Consider the following 19,059-nt stretch of genomic DNA (forward strand, 5'->3'; position numbering starts at 1 on the left):
TAACTTCAATTGAAAAACTCTCCTTGCTCAACATTGATTGACTGTTGTAAAATCATAAGTATGCCATCAGTGCTGGCTTTGCTGGTGCTCTTTTCTCCAGGAAAGCTTGTTTTGGCACAGAGCTGGGTCTGGCCTAACTCCATGAGTTTTTTTCATGTGCCTGTGCTAATAAACCCTCTTGGAAGCAGTGCTCCTGAGAAGCGCTGTTCACTGACAGGCAGTTTGGTTCTGACTCAGGGTATTAATTCTGCTTTGTTGCTGATTGTGATACTGCCTTGTTGCAAGCCAGACTTGAACTGGCTCTTTGAGATCTCTGTTCTTTCTGCCCACAAATTCTACTTGTAAGAGAACTTACCATGCAATATGTATGTGTGATATTATATATGATAGCTGCATAATACTGCATCCAAAAGTATGAGCTCTGTGGAACTGGACATGAGGTGCAAATGTAGAGGTGGTTTTCATGTGTGGAATGTGCTGGGGTCCAGCCTGTGCAGCATTACTGATCCCAGATGAAACTCTGCTGGCCCTCTGAGTTGGTTCTCCAGTGTCTCCTGGTCTCTGCTGTTCTGGATGAAGGCTTGTTAGCAAGCAATATCTCAGTGTTTACAGGGCCTAAGCTCTTGAACCATGTGTGAATCCAAGCCTTCTTTGCATCTGTGGAATGGATAATAAGCACAGCCTATATAAATCCTTATATTGATTTGAAATTGGATTAGCATTCCTTTTTTCTAGATTGCTGTAGTGTAGTATTGTAGCATTTGTGTACTGTCTAGTAGGTCATTGAGTATTTTGATTCATGTGGAATGTGGTACATTCTCTCATTCTCTGTGGAAGAAAAATCAATTGCACTTGCTGCATTTGAATGCTTATTAATGAGACCTTTGAGTATTCCTAAACCACTGGATGAACACACAGCCATTGTGAGGGAAGTTCAGAGCATCAGTGATTCAGCCACAGTGATGTCTGCTGGCCACCAGCTATCATGTTGCACACCCTACACCCATTTTCTGTGGCTGCTGCTTCCTCCTTGAGCCAGTCCTGCTGTGCAGCAGACCATGTGTGCGATAGGATTGGAGCTGTGGGCAGGTGAGGACAGGAGGAGCTTTGTGCATTGCAGTTTGAGCTGCTCCTGCTGAGGATTTCAGACAGTTCCTGAAAAATGGCAAACACATGCTCCTCAAGTGAGAACCCCTCTCATGAGCTTTCACAGTTGTGTCATGGAGCATGTCTTTTCAACATAGATTAATTATCTTAGAGAATTGGTTTGTGCCATTTTCTAGAGAATTTCAAACTCATCTTCTTTTGAGACAGTGAAGTAGGAAGGATTGAATGGCCCTAAAATGACCAACAACTTGATGGAAAAATTATACAGTTTAGTGACAGAGCTACTATTTTCTCCAGGGTGAATGTGTAGAGGTGTGATACCTTCAAAGAATGAACAATGGTAAATAATAGCAGCTGATCTCATCTTCCCTGTAGAATTAGGGGCACTGAAATGAATAATCATATCATGATTATATGTTGGTGTTGGTTTTTTTTGGGAGGGGGAGAAAGCATTTGTTTTGATGACTGAGAGGAAGCCAGCTTCAATGAAATGCACATACAGTATTGAATTGCTTCTAGCAGTCATTTTGGTGCTGAATCTCATTTTTGAAATGTGGGTAGCTGAAAGTGTTTGGGATGTTTTTCCATTTAAGTAGTTGATAACAGGAATTCAAGGCAGTCATTCTAGCCTGTGTGTTAAGGGATATTTTATCTGTTTAATTCTAGCTAAAAGTGTTCTAAATGGACATTTAAACTACATACAAAATATTTTTTGCTGGATCTAACTACGGAGTATTGGAACTCTTGTTGTGTGTGTGTATATATGAAATCTGTCTCTGATACGGTTTCAGAGGATTAAAGGGAACATAAACTCTTACAACTTCCTATATTTTTATAAGGAATAGGCATTTTTTTTCTGAGTTGCATTTTCCAACCTGCTAGATTTTAAATAAACTAAGAAGGTAAATTTTAAGAATTGGATGTCAGGAAGATGTCTAAAAATCTGCATCTTGGTTACTCATGGTTATTCTTGAGATTAAATTTTTGTCAGGGTGACATTCCCTTAGTCTTAAGGTGTTTTTAAAGTCATGACTCTGAATGTCAAAGTATTGCTGTATTCTGACCATGGTAAAGGGAAAAAAAGGAGATGACTGTACTGAGGATAAAAAAAATAAAGTGATTGTCAGTATGGCTTTCTGTTACCTCTTCTTTGGAATGTTGGAGACACTGAGGAATATCTGCTGGCTACTAAAGCTTGGACTGGAAGCTACTGCATGTGTGTATCAGTCCTGGCAGTTTGTGATCATTATTACAGAAATTAATCTGGTTTTTATTTTACTTTTATTTTTTCCCTTGTAGTTTTGTTTATTTCATATTATTTCTGCTTTTATCTGGGAAAAAAACCCCAAAACTAAGTATCTTTTTCTTCTCTATTTGCACACAGCTTGTAACAGAACATGCCTTTGAAATTCCAGACAACATTAGGCCTGGGCATCTCATCAAAGAGCTCTCTAAAGTGATTCGTTCTGTAGAGGTAAGAACAGAGGCAGCCCTACATAAGTCTTCAGAAAATAAATCTTTGAATCAGGCAACTCCATCAAAGCTATACTTCTGGGTGACCATGTGCACCTTTAAATTTATTTACCATTTATTTAATAATAGAATATCAAGAGGAAAACTCTTTGGAATACTCAGCTATGGGTATTTCAGCTAAAGAAAATGGACAGTATGATAATTTATTATTTTTATAATTATGTATTTTTGTTGATTTTTAGGTTTTAATGGTGAAATTATTTGTAATTTAGCATTTCTAAAGTGTAGTTACCTATAACTACTTAAAATTATTATTATTGTGTTAGTTAGTTCTGGTCCAGTTGTTATCTCTTTTGCTTACTCCTCTGTTTTGTGGCTGTATGTTATAGTCAGTGGGGGAGGGTGGCTTTTTTTTTTTTTTTTGTTGCTTTCCCATATCAGTGTTTTGCTCCTTTATTCTTCAGTGGTTTTTGATTCTTGAAAAATTTTCACATTTCCATGTGAAGAGAATGAATCTGAGGGGGTGTGATCTGTTGTGTACAATACATTTCTACCCTGTGCTGCCTTCCTGAATAAAACCATGTGCTTTGGTGGCACTACTCTTGCGGAGTAGCATAAAAGCCTTAAATGAAAAAAGGTGCAGTAGAACTAAACTTTGTACATCAAATCCAAATGCAACATGTAGTTACTGATCTAAAATGTCTAACAATTTTCCTTACATAATTTGCATTTAATTAGATGAATAAGAAGCAGTACTTAAATATGTGGATTTATTCCTCTGAGACTATTCTGAAAAGTGCTTTTAATTACAGGAGGAAAACAGCAAATTAGTTAAAACTCAGGGAATTCTTGGTGTGTCTCCAAGTTCACGATCTTCACATGAAACAGCTTCCCCTCACCACTCCAGGCGAAGGGTGAGGAAGCTGCGAGACCATGCTACCAAAACTCCTTCCAATCTGGACATCCTGGAACTTCACACTAGGGAGGTGCTGAAAAGGCTGGAGATGTCACCGTGGGAAGAGGCAAGTATTGAGTTGTGTGCAAGGAAAAACAAAACCAGAGTAGTTTTCTAATCTCTGTTGAGAAGAAAATGGTTTTAAGATGCATAAGAATACAGACTAGAACTCTTTGTCATATGAGATATGGATATATTGTTTCAGAGTTTGTCAAATTTAAATTGCTTTGAGCTAAGAAAGTTTTGCTTAGGGCAAGTTACTTTCCATTATTGATATTTTGCTGTGCTTTAAATCAGTTCTGAGATATTAATATCAGGGAGCACGCACCCAACCCAGGAGTTGCTGTAGCAGTTCCAAGCCCAGCTTCTGGCTTGCCCTAGTGTATTGGTATTTCTCCAAAGGAAACATAAAAGGAGTATTCTAGGCAAGTTGTATTTGTTTCAGGTGCTTCAGGAGAGTATAAATGATTCAAGGAAGGAGAAGGTGCAGTCATCTCCTGAAGTTCTTTAAATCCAAACATGTTTTGTCTGAAATTTTCTCAGTTGGTTTTCCAGGTGGTAACCATCCTAGTAGTGCATTTAATCTTTTATGGAGTGAAGAAAAAACCAGTTGAGTTCATAGGAAGAAATAATAAGCAAAATTACTTTTACTTCTTTAGGATATCACAAGCTCAAAACTGAATGGGAGGTTTAACAAGCCCTTTCAGCCCTCTTCTACAGTACCTGAATGGAGAACAAAAGACAATGATCTTCGCCTTCTGCTGTCAAATGGAAGAATAATTAGGTATAAAGGATTGCTTGTGAACACTCTTTCCTGGTTATTATGGTCTGGAGTATGCATATTGTTAATATTTCTATTTTTAGAGCTCTTAAGTTCTTACCAGTAAGAGTCTGGTTAGGAAAACAGGAGTGTCTGTGTCTGCTGTCCCCTAGTGGAGCCACAGTTAGGAAGTGAAGAGGAAGGGATTCTTTGCATATTCCTTTGTTACAGCATTTCATTCACTTGCTCAGTACTGAAGGGAATGCTTCAAAGTAGAAAGAGTTGTTTTGTATCTATTTATAAGAGTGCTTCTCATTAAAAGTACTCTGATGTTAAACTTCATATCTTTATTGAAATGACAGTTGTATAGGAAGCAAGTGGGAATACCTACAATTCAGAATGAAGAGATGAGCATAAGAGAATCTTACTGTTATGTCTTGAAAGTGTGTTGTAAATAGTGGAAGGAAAATGGTTGCTTCAGGTTTTTAAGAGTAAAAACTGATTTCTTTTTTTTTTTTTTTCTTGTGAGAAGAGATGAGAGGCGTCCATTTACAGATCGAAGTCTTTACACAGCAGACAGTGAAGATGAAGATGACAGGACAAGGTCAAAAAAGACAGCTGTGAAGGTAGAAGAGCAGCCCTCAGGATTTGAAGGAGAAGGGAATGCAGATGCCCAGAAACCACTGAACAGTAAGATTGTCTCCATGTCCTATCAGTTGAACACTTTGATGGTCTCATGGTCTCAATGAGGGTCTAACTACCTTTTGTAATATTTCAGTCTGATTGAGTATATAGATGATAAAGAAATAAATCAGAGCAGTAGTATTAGAAGTTACACAAAAGATTTCTTAAATATTTGTCTACTGAAGAAGCTAACAGGATAGAGATGAAGAGTAAAACTCACCTTTTTCTGTTAGTGCTGTCATGAATGCTATGGAGAGCATTTTTCACAGTGGAGATTTAATTGGTGTTCTGGATGAGTATTTGTTACTCTAGGTCTGCTTCATAATGTAAGAATGCTGATTGGATTTTGTTTTTAAAACCAAAATATACCTCACTGTGAAAAACTCATCATCATTTCACTCTGGAGAATGAAATATCATAATACATAGCCAATTTTAAACCTGGCAATTTCATAGTTGATCATACAATTTTATGTTTTACTAATGAATTGCTTTATTCCATACAAGTGAAAAGACATAATTTAACATTAGTAAAATCTTATGCATTTGACCTTTGTAATCTGCAAGGTTAGGAAAGAACCTAGGTTATCTGTAAAACACTTTCATTCCACTTTCCAGTGCTTTAAACCACCCTTCACTGGGAACTAATCTTTAGTGGTTTTTGGTAGCCTCCTGCCAAGTGTTCAGCAGTGATGATCACACAGTGTATTAGTAAAGTATCAATACTAAATGCCTGTTGCCAATGCATGTTTTTAATAGCTCTTACCTGTGTGCAGATAGAATTAGTCCTTGACATAGCTGTTCAGCTCCCTGCTTTATTATAAGTCACATCCATTCACAGTAGAGCTTAAAAGGGCTCAGGAGGTGTCTAATACAAAACTGAGGTCAACACTTAAAAGATGGTTAGACTCCTCTGGAGACTTCCAGGTCTGAGTTTCCTGCACAACAGACCATACCATGTGATTCTGCTGTCAAGGCAAACTATAATCCCTGTTGACTGTGCTTCCATATGTCACAGAGGACAGTATTAAAAAACTTGCACATGAGAGAAGTCTCTCTTGGGTATTCTTGAAACAGGGCAAACAGCTTGTTGAGTGAAGGTTTACTGTAGTGGTTTTCAACTTCCAAAATTAAACTAAGTAAATTAAACTTAATTTTGCACTTGAATCAAAGATTGAATCATACAGAGAAATGGTGACTTTCCTTCAAAATTATTGCTCTTATTTGATACAGAATGAATATGGCAGCGAGTATCCAAATGCATTAAATGTACTTAGAACTATAAGTGAATGTTGGAATTGTTCTTCCAAAAATTGAGCGCTTAGGACTAATCCTGATATTTTTAATTGAATATTGAGTGTCTTCAGACTTCCCTGAGTGTGTATTATGTGTGATTATTTTACCTTAACTGAGACTCGAGAGAGAGAGGGGAAAGGCATTGTCTGCAGAGAATTCTGGCAGAGGAACTACCTGTTCCCAGAACAGCTGCCAGCTTTGGTTGTTCTTACTGGGATTGAGGCCAAGAGGAATGTCCACAGACAGATGCCTTTAAACAGATCAGGCTCTGTCTAGCTTTGTGTGTCATGCCAAGATCCTGGTTTTAAGTGGTGACCCAGTGTTAGCACAGGGACAGAGATCAAGGGCTGTCCTTAATTGAGCAAGATACTTGGTGTGAATGAAGGGAGAGTGGTTTGAGATCTTTCTTACTTCACAGTGTCTTAGCCTGATCTCACAGATAGTGACTACTCTCATTTACCCAATTTGGGGAATATTCCTCCTTGTCTCTGGAGGCATACAGAGCAATATAGTTTCTTGGAAAAGATAGTAGTCTAAAGGAAAGTTCTTTTGATCTCTAAAATTATGTTTTCTGTATTGTTCATACTCTTCCTTATCCTAGAATCTTATTTGCCTTTTTGAAATGAGCCAGAGGCATGAATTATAGTCAGAAATCCCTTGGGTTGCTTTGAGCTGCAGTAATTAAAAGCATTAATTTATCGTTATATGTTGAGCATTACTTTATAAAGCTTAATTTCCTATAGAGTGGTGTTGCTCATTTAATGTGCTTGGATATTCCTCATGGTTCTTTCTAATACTCTCTTAAGTTTAGTTAATCTTCTCTAGCTTTTGGTCCCAGCTGTTCAATTTACTCACTTTCTGATGACAAATCTCATGTTAGCTTCCTTCTGACTCTAAAAATAGTTATCACTGGGCAGTGTTTAGAAATCAATAATATCCCTTCAAATATATTTGATGCCTATTTGTGATCTTTGCCACAGTCTTCAACAGGAGCAAACCTCAACTATAATTGCAGTGTATACATAGTTACAGGTACATCCTTTATGCTTGCATAATTATAGTTAGGAAGAATTGTGTTTTTATGTGATTTCATGTAAAACTATGCTGAAAACAAACAACATTTCAATTTTACTTGTCTTCATTCTATAGTTAGTTTCTGATTTGCTCAGCTTTGCTTTCAGCACTGTTTTGTATGAAACTATAAATACTTTTAAAGTAATGTTTCTTTCTTTAGACCCTATTTTGTTGACACACAGTTATTATTTTTTTACCCTTTTTGGCTTTTCTCCAAAAAACTTATGCTACCTGAACTGCACGTTGTCATCTTTAATGAATTTGTACTTAATCAAAATTTTTGCCAGCAGCCTTGACCCAGGTATACATACAGCTCATTCCTGGCCTTGAGCCCGGGAATCCAAACACTTAGCAATGTGTTTCCTGCTTGTGGTTCCTTGGGACAAATGCAGTCTTTTAAGGGCACATGCTGGTGAAAACTGCTCTGACTCCAGCCTGTACAAAAAACCCCAGAAACTACCCAAGTGACATCTCTGAAGTGGGTGCCCTTAGGGAAAGAAGAAATATAGACTGTTTTTTCCTGTCTTCATCTGCTCAATTGCTTGAGGAGTCTGTTGGTCAGCAGTAGAAAACTTGCTGTCATCCTAAGCAAACTTGGGAGCCAGATCACTGTATACATTTGCCTTTGTTTAGGGACTGTTAAAATATGTGTTTCTTGGGTTTTGCTTCTAAAATAGCTGTTAAATATTAACATAGGTAATGTTGTGTTTTACATTTTAATCCTTCTCTCTGCAGTGTTCTTTGAAAGTGTGAAATCAGAACTCAGGAATGGATCCTCAGAGTACTCTGATATTTCTGATTCAGAAGAATCTGAGCCTGATTGCACTACACAGGTACAGATTAAAAAAAATCTCAGAAATTAATGAAGAAAATTAATATAATTTTGCTCACATCATATTTGTCTTATCAAAGTTTGTGTTAAAGCAGCAATAACAAAGTATGTAGTTCTTTTTCAGATTAATATCAAACAATGTGCTGCTTCATTCTTCCATTTATTCTAGTGGTGGGAAAAAAGATAAGACGTGCTATCTTGCCAAATTTCATCTTTTTTGTCATTGAGGTGGGGTTGGCAGAGGATGAACCCTGCTCTGGAACAAGAAAAGTCTTAGGAAAGTCAGATTCTAGTTGCTTTATTTATTTCTTTAATAACAAGTCTAAATTTCATCGTTCAAATTATGAGTATCTACCACACAGTTTCCTTTTAGAGCATGGTTAAAAGGAAACAATCTTACAGAGATTGTTTTATAAACAGTTTTATAAAGCTAAAGGGATTTTAGACTGTTGGAAATAGATAGCAGTCCTCCATTTGACGGTCTAGAGTGTAGTGATTTCTTCAGAATTAAATGAAGTATGAATGCACACATATGTGTAGATATTTGCAAACATATTTTTTAATTTAACTTCTAGAATTTAGAGATGTGTGCATGTGTCTATAAATACTTTAATTATTTTTTCGTTTGCAAATTGATTTGAGCTTAGTAATTTAAATTTTTATTGGTTAGCAGTAAGGTGAAGTGATTACCTGACATTTTTGTTTCATGCTTCTGGAAGGCCAATGCCTTGGTTTTTCTTTCAGCTGTCAGCCTATTATATGACTTTACAAGAAGTCTTCATATTCCTAGTTTTTCCATGGTGGTCAAGATGTTTTTTTGGTTTTTTTTTTTTGATACTTGCTGTCTTTCATCATTACCTAATCTAAATGTTGGAGTAAGTGATAGGGACCTTCATGGTGTGATTTCTTCTGGTTTCCTAAACTGCATTGCCAACAGCTTTGGCTCAAGTTTCCTTTTCTAAGACACAAAATCAGTGATTGTTCAGAAGTGATACCTTTCATCTTTGCAGGAGAATATAGCCAGTTTTGTGTGACTTTGTAACTGAGTGAATGTTTTATATTTATGCTGTACTTACTGTCTTAGTTTTTTCCATATTCTCCTGCTGTTTAATTTTAGGAAGCTGCTCGTGTGAATGAAACTATTATATAGAAATATCTCTTGGTGATAAAATGCACTTCATTCATTCCAGTTCTGGTTTTGATGGTGGGGATAATGGTGTCAGTCTTCCAGAATTAGGAATGTTCTGATCTTCTGTTTTCAAAACCTTTGTTGAGTGCCACATATATTCCTTGGCTTGAGAAAAAAAATAGTGATGTTCTCTGTACTTGTTGAAAATAGATTAGTCTGAATTACCAAGATGGAACATATGTACTGTAGCCCTTGCTTCCTGTAAAGGCATATTGAGTCACATATGGTTGCTCCACCTTTGAGAAGCTCCTGCCCATACAAGCTGTAATCTCAGCAGGAGCTGAAAAGCTCTTTCATTCATGAAATGAGGCTGTGCCTCTGTAAGAGAGGCAGCAGCTGTTGTGTCTCTGTTCCTGCTGTCCTCTGGATTTACCTGGGAGCATCTGTCATTCATCAGAGATGGTGCTGTTCAAAGTTATATTTTGTGAGAGCAGGAACCAGAAGCAGTTTTGTGGGGCAGAATATGTCATGTTATATATAATAGGCATCAATTCTGTCCTCTGTGTTTTTACCCTGTACTTTGAGTATTGAAGATAAGAATAATTAATGCTCTCATGAAAGAGAATGCAGTGATTTGTGTATGGTGTAATATGTGAGGTGCTTTGTAAAAAAAATGGATTTTTGGAGATGCCTTCTGTATTGTGGAACATGTACTTATCAGTATTACAAAATTTGAATGTGTAGTATCTCAGCCACTATATTCAGATTAGCTGCATTGTGGATACTATAAGTATAAAAACAGTTGGACCTTGAAGCTTTTGAATTCTTCACTTAGCATAAATTAAGGTAGTGATGCCTTGTGAAGGCTGACCTAGAACAGAGGCTAGATAGAGCTAAAGGAATAAAGTAGGTGTTTATTAAAAGGCCTCATTAGATCCACCTTGGGCAGCACAAGAGCCCAGCCAGGGCTGCACCCAAGATGGTCACAAAATGGTCGACCAGTCACGAGTCAACCATTTGATAAGTTCTGGTCCATTTGCAGAGTTGGAGTTAATTGTCCAGTTATAGCTTTAGCTCAGGCAGTGCCATTCTTCTTGTTTTTCTCTCTTCAGTCCACATGGTTTGTGCTCTTGGACTTGGAATTTGGATCATTTGTCCTTGGTGCCAAGCTAGGAAAGGAATTGTTTTGTCTTTCTACTCTGTGAAGAGAGCTTACTGACCCTTAATATGAAGCTCAGAACTGCGCACTAAAACAGTACAGAATCTGAAAAATATAAAAGCTAAAACCTAAGGCATCAATTCAGTCTTTGCTTAGGAGGTCTGGTGACCATTCAGCATACTGTTTCTTCTTGTTTCAGCAGAAGGATTCCTCCAGAGAGGAGTCAGAAAGCTCAGGTGATGAAGAGAAGCAGGAAGTAACATCCAATTTCAAAGAGGAATCGAAGGTCACAAGAGACCTTTGTCAAAATACCCAGAAGCCATCCAGAAATGAAACTCCCAGTAAAAAGTAAGCACATTGTGGGCATTTTTTATGAACTGTTAGATCTTTTAGCATGTATTTATGGTTCTACTTTATGGCAATGTAAAAATCAGTCCTTCAAAGGCTTCTGTTTGAACTGCTCCCTACTCCCTTGGTTTTCCTAGGGAATGTCCTACCTCGACAAGTACAGAAGAAGAAGCTATTCAGGGCATGCTTTCTATGGCAGGATTGCACTATACTACATGTTTACCAGGTCATACTCAAAGCACAGACTGCACAAATAAAAGAACCTCTCTTCAGGAACACAGAAGCTACCCCAGGAGTCGGCATAAAGACAGACAGCCATCTCAGAGCCACAAACCCATGGAATGTGGTAGGTATCTGAACTGAGGAACTGCTGCTCCCTGCTTTTGGCACAGTGCTCAGAGTAGTCACTTAAATGTACAGTTTTAGATTTGTAAGTATTACATTACATAAGCTTTTAAATAAATCAGACTGACATTTAAAAAGGTGTATTCTGTGGGTTTGCATTGTTGTATTTTTCTATTAAAAGCAAGTATTACTTCTGAAAACTGGAGCAAACTTAGCTTGTTATCAGAATACCCCTTCTAAATATTTCCATCTGAAAGTTTTGTGGCATACTTACAAGAATGGGAAAGTTGTGGCCAGAGTGAAAGTATTAAAATTTAAACTTATTAAACTTCTCTTTAGGTAGGTCTGTGAAGGAGGAGGAAGGAGACTTGGGAACTTCAGCATGGACTAGACACCTGAATGAAGCTTCAAGGATTACCCCTCAGGTAAAGCAATGCTTAGAACATATTGGACACATTTTTATAGGAGAAGAGATGGTGAAATTCTAAGTACAGAAGGCATGGTGGGTCTCTAAACACTGTGTATCTCACAGATACTTCTGATTCTGGTAACTGGGTTATTTTTGTCATGGATTTTTTCACTGTTGTTTTGGGTTTTTTCCTTTCAAATTCTTTTCTCTCATAGTGCCTAATATTAAGGTGCTCAGGACAATATCTTGAAAAATAAAAATTACTGCATTAAAAATGTGTGAATTTGTATTAATTCCAACTGGGGAAGCACTTTGTTTATTCATTGTTATTCCTTACCAGAACATTAGAACAAGGGGAACATGTTGATAGTATGTATAGTAAAAATACTTGCTTAGGAGATTGGTACTGCTAAACTGATAGCTTTCAACAGCTAGCAGGTAGAAATATTTTTGTTTTCTGATGTCCAAATGGAATCCAGCAAGGAATGAAAGGTTGTGTGCCTTACACTCTGACAATCTGAGCTTTTCTACATTGTGAACTTTTTTAATATTTCTGAACTTGTCTGTATTAGAAGTATTAGAATAATTAACTAGAACAACTAAAGTTGCAAAAATACAGCCATTAAATAGGACTGTTTTTAACTGTGTGCTTTGTGGTGTATGCTTTGTAAGAATATTTGACTGCATGATACTCCTTTGCAGTTTGTAATTCCCAATTTAGCATTTATTCTTTCATCAGCTGAATATTGAAAACAAATTACCTATTAAAGTAGTCAGTGATTATGGTATGGCTTGTTATAGTGGCTGGTTTAATCAAGAACAATTGTATTTGTTTTGGTCACTGCAAACTGAAAACAAGAAGTAGAGGAATTGAGTACATTAGTATGTGTACTTTTACCCTTAGGTGAATATGGAAAAGCTTGCAAAAAACTATGTTATCTTTAAGAGGTATCTATTCTAAAAGAGATGATGAACTCATAAAATGGCCAGATTTGGTGGAACTGCTGAAATACCTGTTTCAAAGACGCAGTAGTATAATTGGAAAAACTGGAGTGAACCTCTAGCCAGAAGCTACTAACTTGAACATCTTTGCTTCTCATTTCCATACTAGGATGCAAATAAAACTCAAAAATATATCAAGAAGGATGGTGCATCAGAAGCCAGTCTTAAAGTTCAGGAAAACAGAAGCATAGTCCAGAGCAACAGCCTGAGTTTTCAGCATGGCAAATACACACGAGACTCCAGCCTGATGCAAGCCGAGTGTCAGCTGAGTGATGGCAGCCTTAGCCCTGACAGGCCCTATGGGGAAACGTCCTTGTCTGTCCCCCTGCACCCAACAAAGAGGCCAGCATCAAACCCACCCCCCATCAGCAACCAGGCAACAAAAGGTAATGCTGACTTGCCAAAGAGGCCTGGGGGAGGGAAGTAACAGACTGAATGCAGAAACTGAGTAAAGGAAGGGTTACACCTTGAGGGAAAATAAAAAGTGAGCGTGCTGTGGACACTCAGATTTTGGCACAGAACGGGGAGGTGGAATTAAGAGAGGTCTAACTGGTCTGAATCAGATTAGCTTAATGAAATGTTTAGAAACTTCAGAAATAGTCTGATGAGCATACTATGTAGGTTTTTGGTTTTTAGTTTATATTCTGCAGTTTACTCAAGAATAACTTGAACAAAAATCAGGAAGCTCAGTTGTAATTCTCCCCTACTACACCCACTGCCTTCCTAGACTGGAAATATTTGTAAATATTTTTGTAAATATTTGTAAATGTTAAAAGTCTTAACTGGTCCATATATATAAGCATTTAAGTAGCTTACTGGGATCAGAATGACCATTTGTGTCAGGCTTCCCACAGAGCAGATAGCCATAATACACTCTTATTTATGGTAAACCATTCCAGGGGGTGTTCTTTCCAACTACTCTGGTTCCCTGCTTGTTTTAAAAACTGACTCCAGTGAAAATTTGGCTTGCTTCAACTTGAAAGCTGGGTTTTCACCATTGTAGTACAATAATTAAAATTCATCCTGAAATTCCTGACTGAAGTCCTTGCTTGGGTTTTTCAGGCAAACGTCCAAAGAAAGGAATGGCAACTGCTAAACAGCGCCTTGGGAAGATCCTGAAGCTGAACCGGAACGGCCATGCACGCTTCTTTGTTTAATGTAGCTGCTACCTGTACTACTTCTGTCTTTCCTACAGACCAGTATTGAGGGCAACAGAGCCTGGAGCTGCTGTTATTCCTCTGCTTGAAGCAGACTTGCATGTACCATAGAAAACACTGCCTGATGAACAAAAGAAAGAAAGAAAAAGAAAAAAAAAAAAAGGAAAAACAAAAAAACCCACACAAAAAAACCCAACCCAATGCTGCATTTTCACTGTGCCACACCTGCTCAGCAATAACCATATGGGAACGGGGAAATCTTCAGAGAGACACGGACTGTGAGAAATAGTCTCTCATCAGGGCTTGAATATCATTTGTTGCTGGTAGTTTCTGACCTAAATTAATGAGGGGAAGATGATGAAGGTGGTTTATCAATAATTTATTTCTGATAGATTTTTCACAACTTTAAAATTCATTTAAGAAACTATTTATTTGGAAGACTTTTTCTGTGGGGGGGTTATTAATTTAGATTTAATAATGTGAAAGTTTTAAATTGTTTTGATAATGTGTGTTTGGTGCAGTGGAGAGCCACATTAATTGTGATTAGTCTGGACTCCTAAATTTGATATTCAGGTTATAGTCTTAAATAGGGATGAGATGCATTATTAATTATTTTTTAAATTAAGGCATAAGGAATCTTATTATTTTTTCCTGCTTTTTGTAAGCTATTGGCTGGGCTTCTGTTGACTTGCAAGTTGCATATTCTCTGCCAGCTTGATTATTTTTTGACCTGTCCTTTTTAATATCAGATTTATTTATTTAATGGACTAGAAGAGACTCCTAAAGACAGAAGAATTTTCTTATGTTGGTCCAGTAGCTAACTTGTTTTAAAATACACCTCTTTCCTCCAAATCTGAGTTCATATTTTCCTTCTGATGATCTGCCTGTGATGATTTTCTTGTGTAAAAAGACTCCCTGAAATTGTATTTGTACTAATTATTTAAGAGTTAGTACAAAGGAGGAAGACCTAATACATCTTTTGGAGGAACGAGGACATCAGTTAAGATAAATGTTTCTTCATAACAGTTTCTCTTAAATAACTCATAAGATACACATTGCAGTTAAAAGATTTGGCATTTTACTTAATGTAGCATGGAAGAAGCATTAAAATGTTATTGTATGTTAAAACACGTTTTACTGAGGAGTCATGAAAGCAGGAGAATGTGTGCTGCTTTCAAAGCTGGGCAAGACAGCAAATGGAAAGTCTTAACTGGTCCATATATATAAGCATTTAAGTAGCTTACTGGTATCAGAATGACCATTTGTGTCAGGCTTCATGCAGAGCTGATAGCAAATGCCAATTCTGAATTACTGTAAATAATTTTGATTTAAAATTTGTATTTTTCTGTAATATAAAATTAAATATTTAACTTTTGAGGGTCGGGGATGAAGGCAGAAAGGGGAATACTTTTACTTGATTCTGGAAAAAGGGCATTTTGCAGGGTCCAGCCAAAATGTAAATGTTAATATGCTAATGACAACAATATTGTTGGTTGGGGTTTTATGGTTTTTGTTTCTTGATTGGTAAGAGTAAAAATACTCCTGCATAGCTGTCCAAGTCATCAAATTGATTTTAATTTTCCACACCAATTTTTCCTTCCTCCATATCCTATACTGGAATAATTTTCTTTTATGGTTTAAAAACAAAGTCAGTTTTATTTTCCGGAATATTTGTGCAGAGTTATTTTTGTTTAGGCTAGACTATGAATGAGTTTAGGAATTTGTGGAAATAGTTCTGATGTCAGGTGTTCTTTATTGCTGCAGGGTCAGAACCAGTTAGCCCTATGTTATCCTGTTTCTAAATGGAGAAGCATCAAAATGGAGTGCCACTGCAAAAAAAGTCAGGTAGCTTTCATAGCTTTACTTTGTCTGGAGCTTGGAAATTACAGTGTAGGAGTGTTTTTTGCAGCCTTGCTTTTCTATTATGATGACTTAACTTCTTCTGTGACTTGTGTAGGTGAATTTTTAAACTATTTTTTTGTTTGCTAATTAATGTTTCACAAAACCAAGTTTTTAGTCTTTTATTTTTTTTAATTTAACACAAGTTATCAACCTTTAGAATATTGGGAATGGAGGTAGTCAAGGATTTCTATAAAGCAGAAGATAAGCTAAGAAGTATTCTACAGGTGCTGAAAATGACTATAAGGACTTGCTGTTCTCAGGTGCTATGTTTTCTAGATGGAAATAGTTAAAAGAGAATATTTTAACTATCTTCTAATATGTTCTCACCAAAGTAAGTAAAAGAAATAAACTATGTTGTCAATATTAGTTAAAATTATATACCCATATAAATTTTCTCTTCATTTAAACTTGAGCAAATGGGTTTAATGCCTGCCAGGCTTTGGAAACTGTTTCAGCTTTAGCATATTGAACCAAACTGTTTCCTTCCTGTTGGCTGTGCAATTTCTAATGATGGAAAATTCCAGTTTAGGGCAGCAATCAGATTCAGAGCAGAATAAAGATTGAATTTTCTCTCCTTAAAGACAGTTTTTTGTCTAAAGTAAAAGTATGCCAGAATAGAATCTGGAGTAAGGAATTTTCAAATACAGAGTATGCTTTCTTGTACATGTGATTGGTTTATACAGAGTCTCTTTTCTGACCATCCACGCTATTTATCTGTATCTTACAGTTGAAATATAGATATGGCTGGACCCATATATATTATTTCTTCTTGTTTTTATCCTTTCTATTGCTCTAATTTTCTTTTTTTTTCTGAGTGGCTCTCCACTGTCATGAATTTATGTCATAGTCTCTTCACAGGCTGTCAACAGGCAGAGGTTCATTCCCATTTTCTTCAAATATCCATGCTTCCAGCAGAAGTTAAATCTGATGTTCCAACTTAGAACAAGTTAATTCAAAAGAAATTGCCATGTTGAGCAGTATTTAAAAAAAAAAAAGCAAAAACAACAAACAAGAAAAAAGAAATCTCCTGGTAGCTGATGAAGAGGATGTGGTGACCTCACTTGTTTTGTGTACTTGTATGTAGAGATATATTTATTGTATTCTAGCTGAAATCACTTCTGCACCAGTCTTTCTGTAGATGGCCTGACCCTTGTGTTATTGTAGTGGAGAGAAAAAGCCCAATTTTTTTCTTTGCTGTCTCACTTAGGGTGGAAGAGGGAGGGAGTAGGGAACACTGGCTGGACAACAGCAAATGACACCTGCTATGGTAACTTTTTTCAAGGGTAATATTTTTTGAAAAGTCAGAGAACTTGCATTTGGCATAAAACTCAATTTTTAAAAAATTTTTGTTTGTCGGCAGAACAATAGGAAATGAAATATTGTAGGGGTTTTCTCACTCTTAAGTTCTCATGTTCCTACAATTGCAGAAAAAGAATCAAATATGAAAATGGAAAGACCACCTAGAAACTATATCCAAGATTCTTCCAGCAACTTTCCCTTTTCTTTTCCTATTATACTTGCTAATAAACCCTGGCTACAGGGTAGCCTTTGTTGACCTCTGAGGTAGATTACCTATGCAACCTATAATACTCTACATGAATTCATTCTTAAAGAGAATTTTGGAAGGGTTAGATGTTGAGAGTTTAAACTGTTGTTTTCTGATCACATGAGGGGCTTTGGGGTTTTGATTTTTTTTTAATTTTATTTTTTGTGGTTGAAGTGCTTGTGTTACCTTTGGTAGAGATGTAAGAGAGCACAGTGTCACAACCACATTTTAGACACTTTGGCTTTGCTTAAGGCATAAGCTACCTTCACTCATGAGACCATAAAGTTGCAAGTGTTGAAAATTTTTGCAGGATTTCAAAGCCAGAGCTGGTGGGAATCTTGCCTACCCCCTTTTTGGTAGCTGTGGAGACTAAGCAGAACTAGAATGACCCAGTGGCTTGTGCCCTCTTGAGGCTCCACGTGCCCACCTGTCCCTTCACACTCCCACCACGACCCCCAAGCCTCGTGTCTTTCCAGAGTGGCATTCACAGAATACTTCCAGACCATTAAAAGCTGTTTGTAGTTCTGGGGCTGAGTGAGCCCAGCACTGCTCTTTGACAGAAGAAATACAAATGGAACCAAGGGCCTTACTGTTTATTGTTAAACAAGATGAAAAGCTGCAACATCCATTTTTCCAAAAAATAAACCCAACAAAAAACCACCCTGGTAAGCCTCTTTGTGGGAGAGTATGAATGATAAGTCATGCAGTGGATGGGAAATGAAAGTAGCACTGATAAGGAGATGCATATTCTTCATAGGCTGCATTTCTGTTTGGAAAAAAAAAAGACTTTTTCTACTTTTAATATAAATTAAGCCATAAGAGTTTCATGCTGTGGGAAGGGAATGAAAGGGATCACTTTAAGAGATTATATTGATATGTATTGTCACTTCTGCTGGGAAATGTCTATTGCTGCCAATGCTTTGGTGAATCTTTTTTTTAAAAAAAAAAAAAAAACAAACATGGAATTTGAAAAAAAACCAAACAAAAAATGGGGCTAGTTCTTGGCTATATTTACTAGTTTTGTAGTAATGTTTTGCTGGCCCATTTGTCTTTTCCTCCTTTTTCTACTCTCATAGTCTAATTTCTATCTTTCCTTCTTAATGTTTCTGAAAATGTTAGCTTGTCTGCTCAGTAGGGGTCGGTGTATGTGTGTCTTCCTTTTTACAGAAACGCACTACTGTGTTAAGTATTTGGCTGGGAAATGGGATGCTGCAGCTTTAAGAGCATTTTTTTCAATTCATAACAGTATTTCCCATCCTCTTTTGCCTGCAGGCAGGGAAAGTGTATGTACAGTATTTATTTTGTTTTGATTTTACTTTAAATTTGTAAGTTTCTATAAGTAGTTCACATTGATTATTCTAGGGGAGGACAAGTGGCTTTGTTTAAATTTGTATTTGATATTCATAGTTTCCACTTTCTGTACTTTAAAATACTGAAATTAAAAAATTGTATGCTTATGTTTTGATTTTAGTACTGGAAAGTGTTTAATTTCTTCAGACTTCTGCTCATTTACTTCAGTGTAAATACAGTAAAATGTACAGAGTATCATCAGGAGAAAAAATGCTTTTCTAGGTCCAGTCTCTGTGCCCTTTGCTTGTTATATTTTAAAGAAGAAATTTGATGGAGAAATGTGAGGGAATATTCTCATACCATTTTTAAAAAAAAATTTCAAAGTGCAAATTTCATTTCAATCCAAGTATATTATATGGCAACTAAATGCATTTTGTGAAGATGTGTATATTCTTTTTGAATCCTAATATAAAAAGGAGGTGGAAGTGTTTGTGATTCATCATATTATCGGATCTAGATTTGTAAGAAGGGTGTCAAATGGTATTTTTGTATTCTTGCTCTTCGTTTCTGTTCAGATTTGTCTTGTGCTACT

The 19,059-nt window shown here is 36.6% G+C and overlaps 1 protein-coding gene across 3 annotated transcripts in view; it reads left to right on the top strand.

The window, feature by feature from the left end:
• The window catches only part of KDM7A (lysine demethylase 7A), a 61,011-nt gene extending 42,876 nt beyond the window's left edge, over positions 1 to 18,135 (top strand). For 2 of the 3 annotated variants that reach the window (XM_074539127.1, XM_074539129.1), the window contains 10 exons: positions 2,492 to 2,581; positions 3,393 to 3,602; positions 4,195 to 4,319; positions 4,828 to 4,985; positions 8,084 to 8,181; positions 10,668 to 10,816; positions 10,954 to 11,162; positions 11,501 to 11,586; positions 12,682 to 12,958; positions 13,635 to 18,135. In XM_074539127.1, coding sequence (XP_074395228.1) covers positions 2,492 to 2,581; positions 3,393 to 3,602; positions 4,195 to 4,319; positions 4,828 to 4,985; positions 8,084 to 8,181; positions 10,668 to 10,816; positions 10,954 to 11,162; positions 11,501 to 11,586; positions 12,682 to 12,958; positions 13,635 to 13,729 — 1,497 coding nt within the window. In that variant the 3' untranslated portion in view covers positions 13,730 to 18,135. The remainder of the gene's footprint in view (positions 1 to 2,491; positions 2,582 to 3,392; positions 3,603 to 4,194; positions 4,320 to 4,827; positions 4,986 to 8,083; positions 8,182 to 10,667; positions 10,817 to 10,953; positions 11,163 to 11,500; positions 11,587 to 12,681; positions 12,959 to 13,634) is intronic. The other variant, XM_074539128.1, reaches the window with a different exon arrangement.
• Positions 18,136 to 19,059: the final 924 nt, after the last annotated feature.

The sequence above is a fragment of the Zonotrichia albicollis genome, chromosome 4 (assembly GCF_047830755.1).
Source record: "Zonotrichia albicollis isolate bZonAlb1 chromosome 4, bZonAlb1.hap1, whole genome shotgun sequence".
Classification (NCBI taxonomy): Eukaryota; Metazoa; Chordata; class Aves; order Passeriformes; family Passerellidae; genus Zonotrichia; species Zonotrichia albicollis.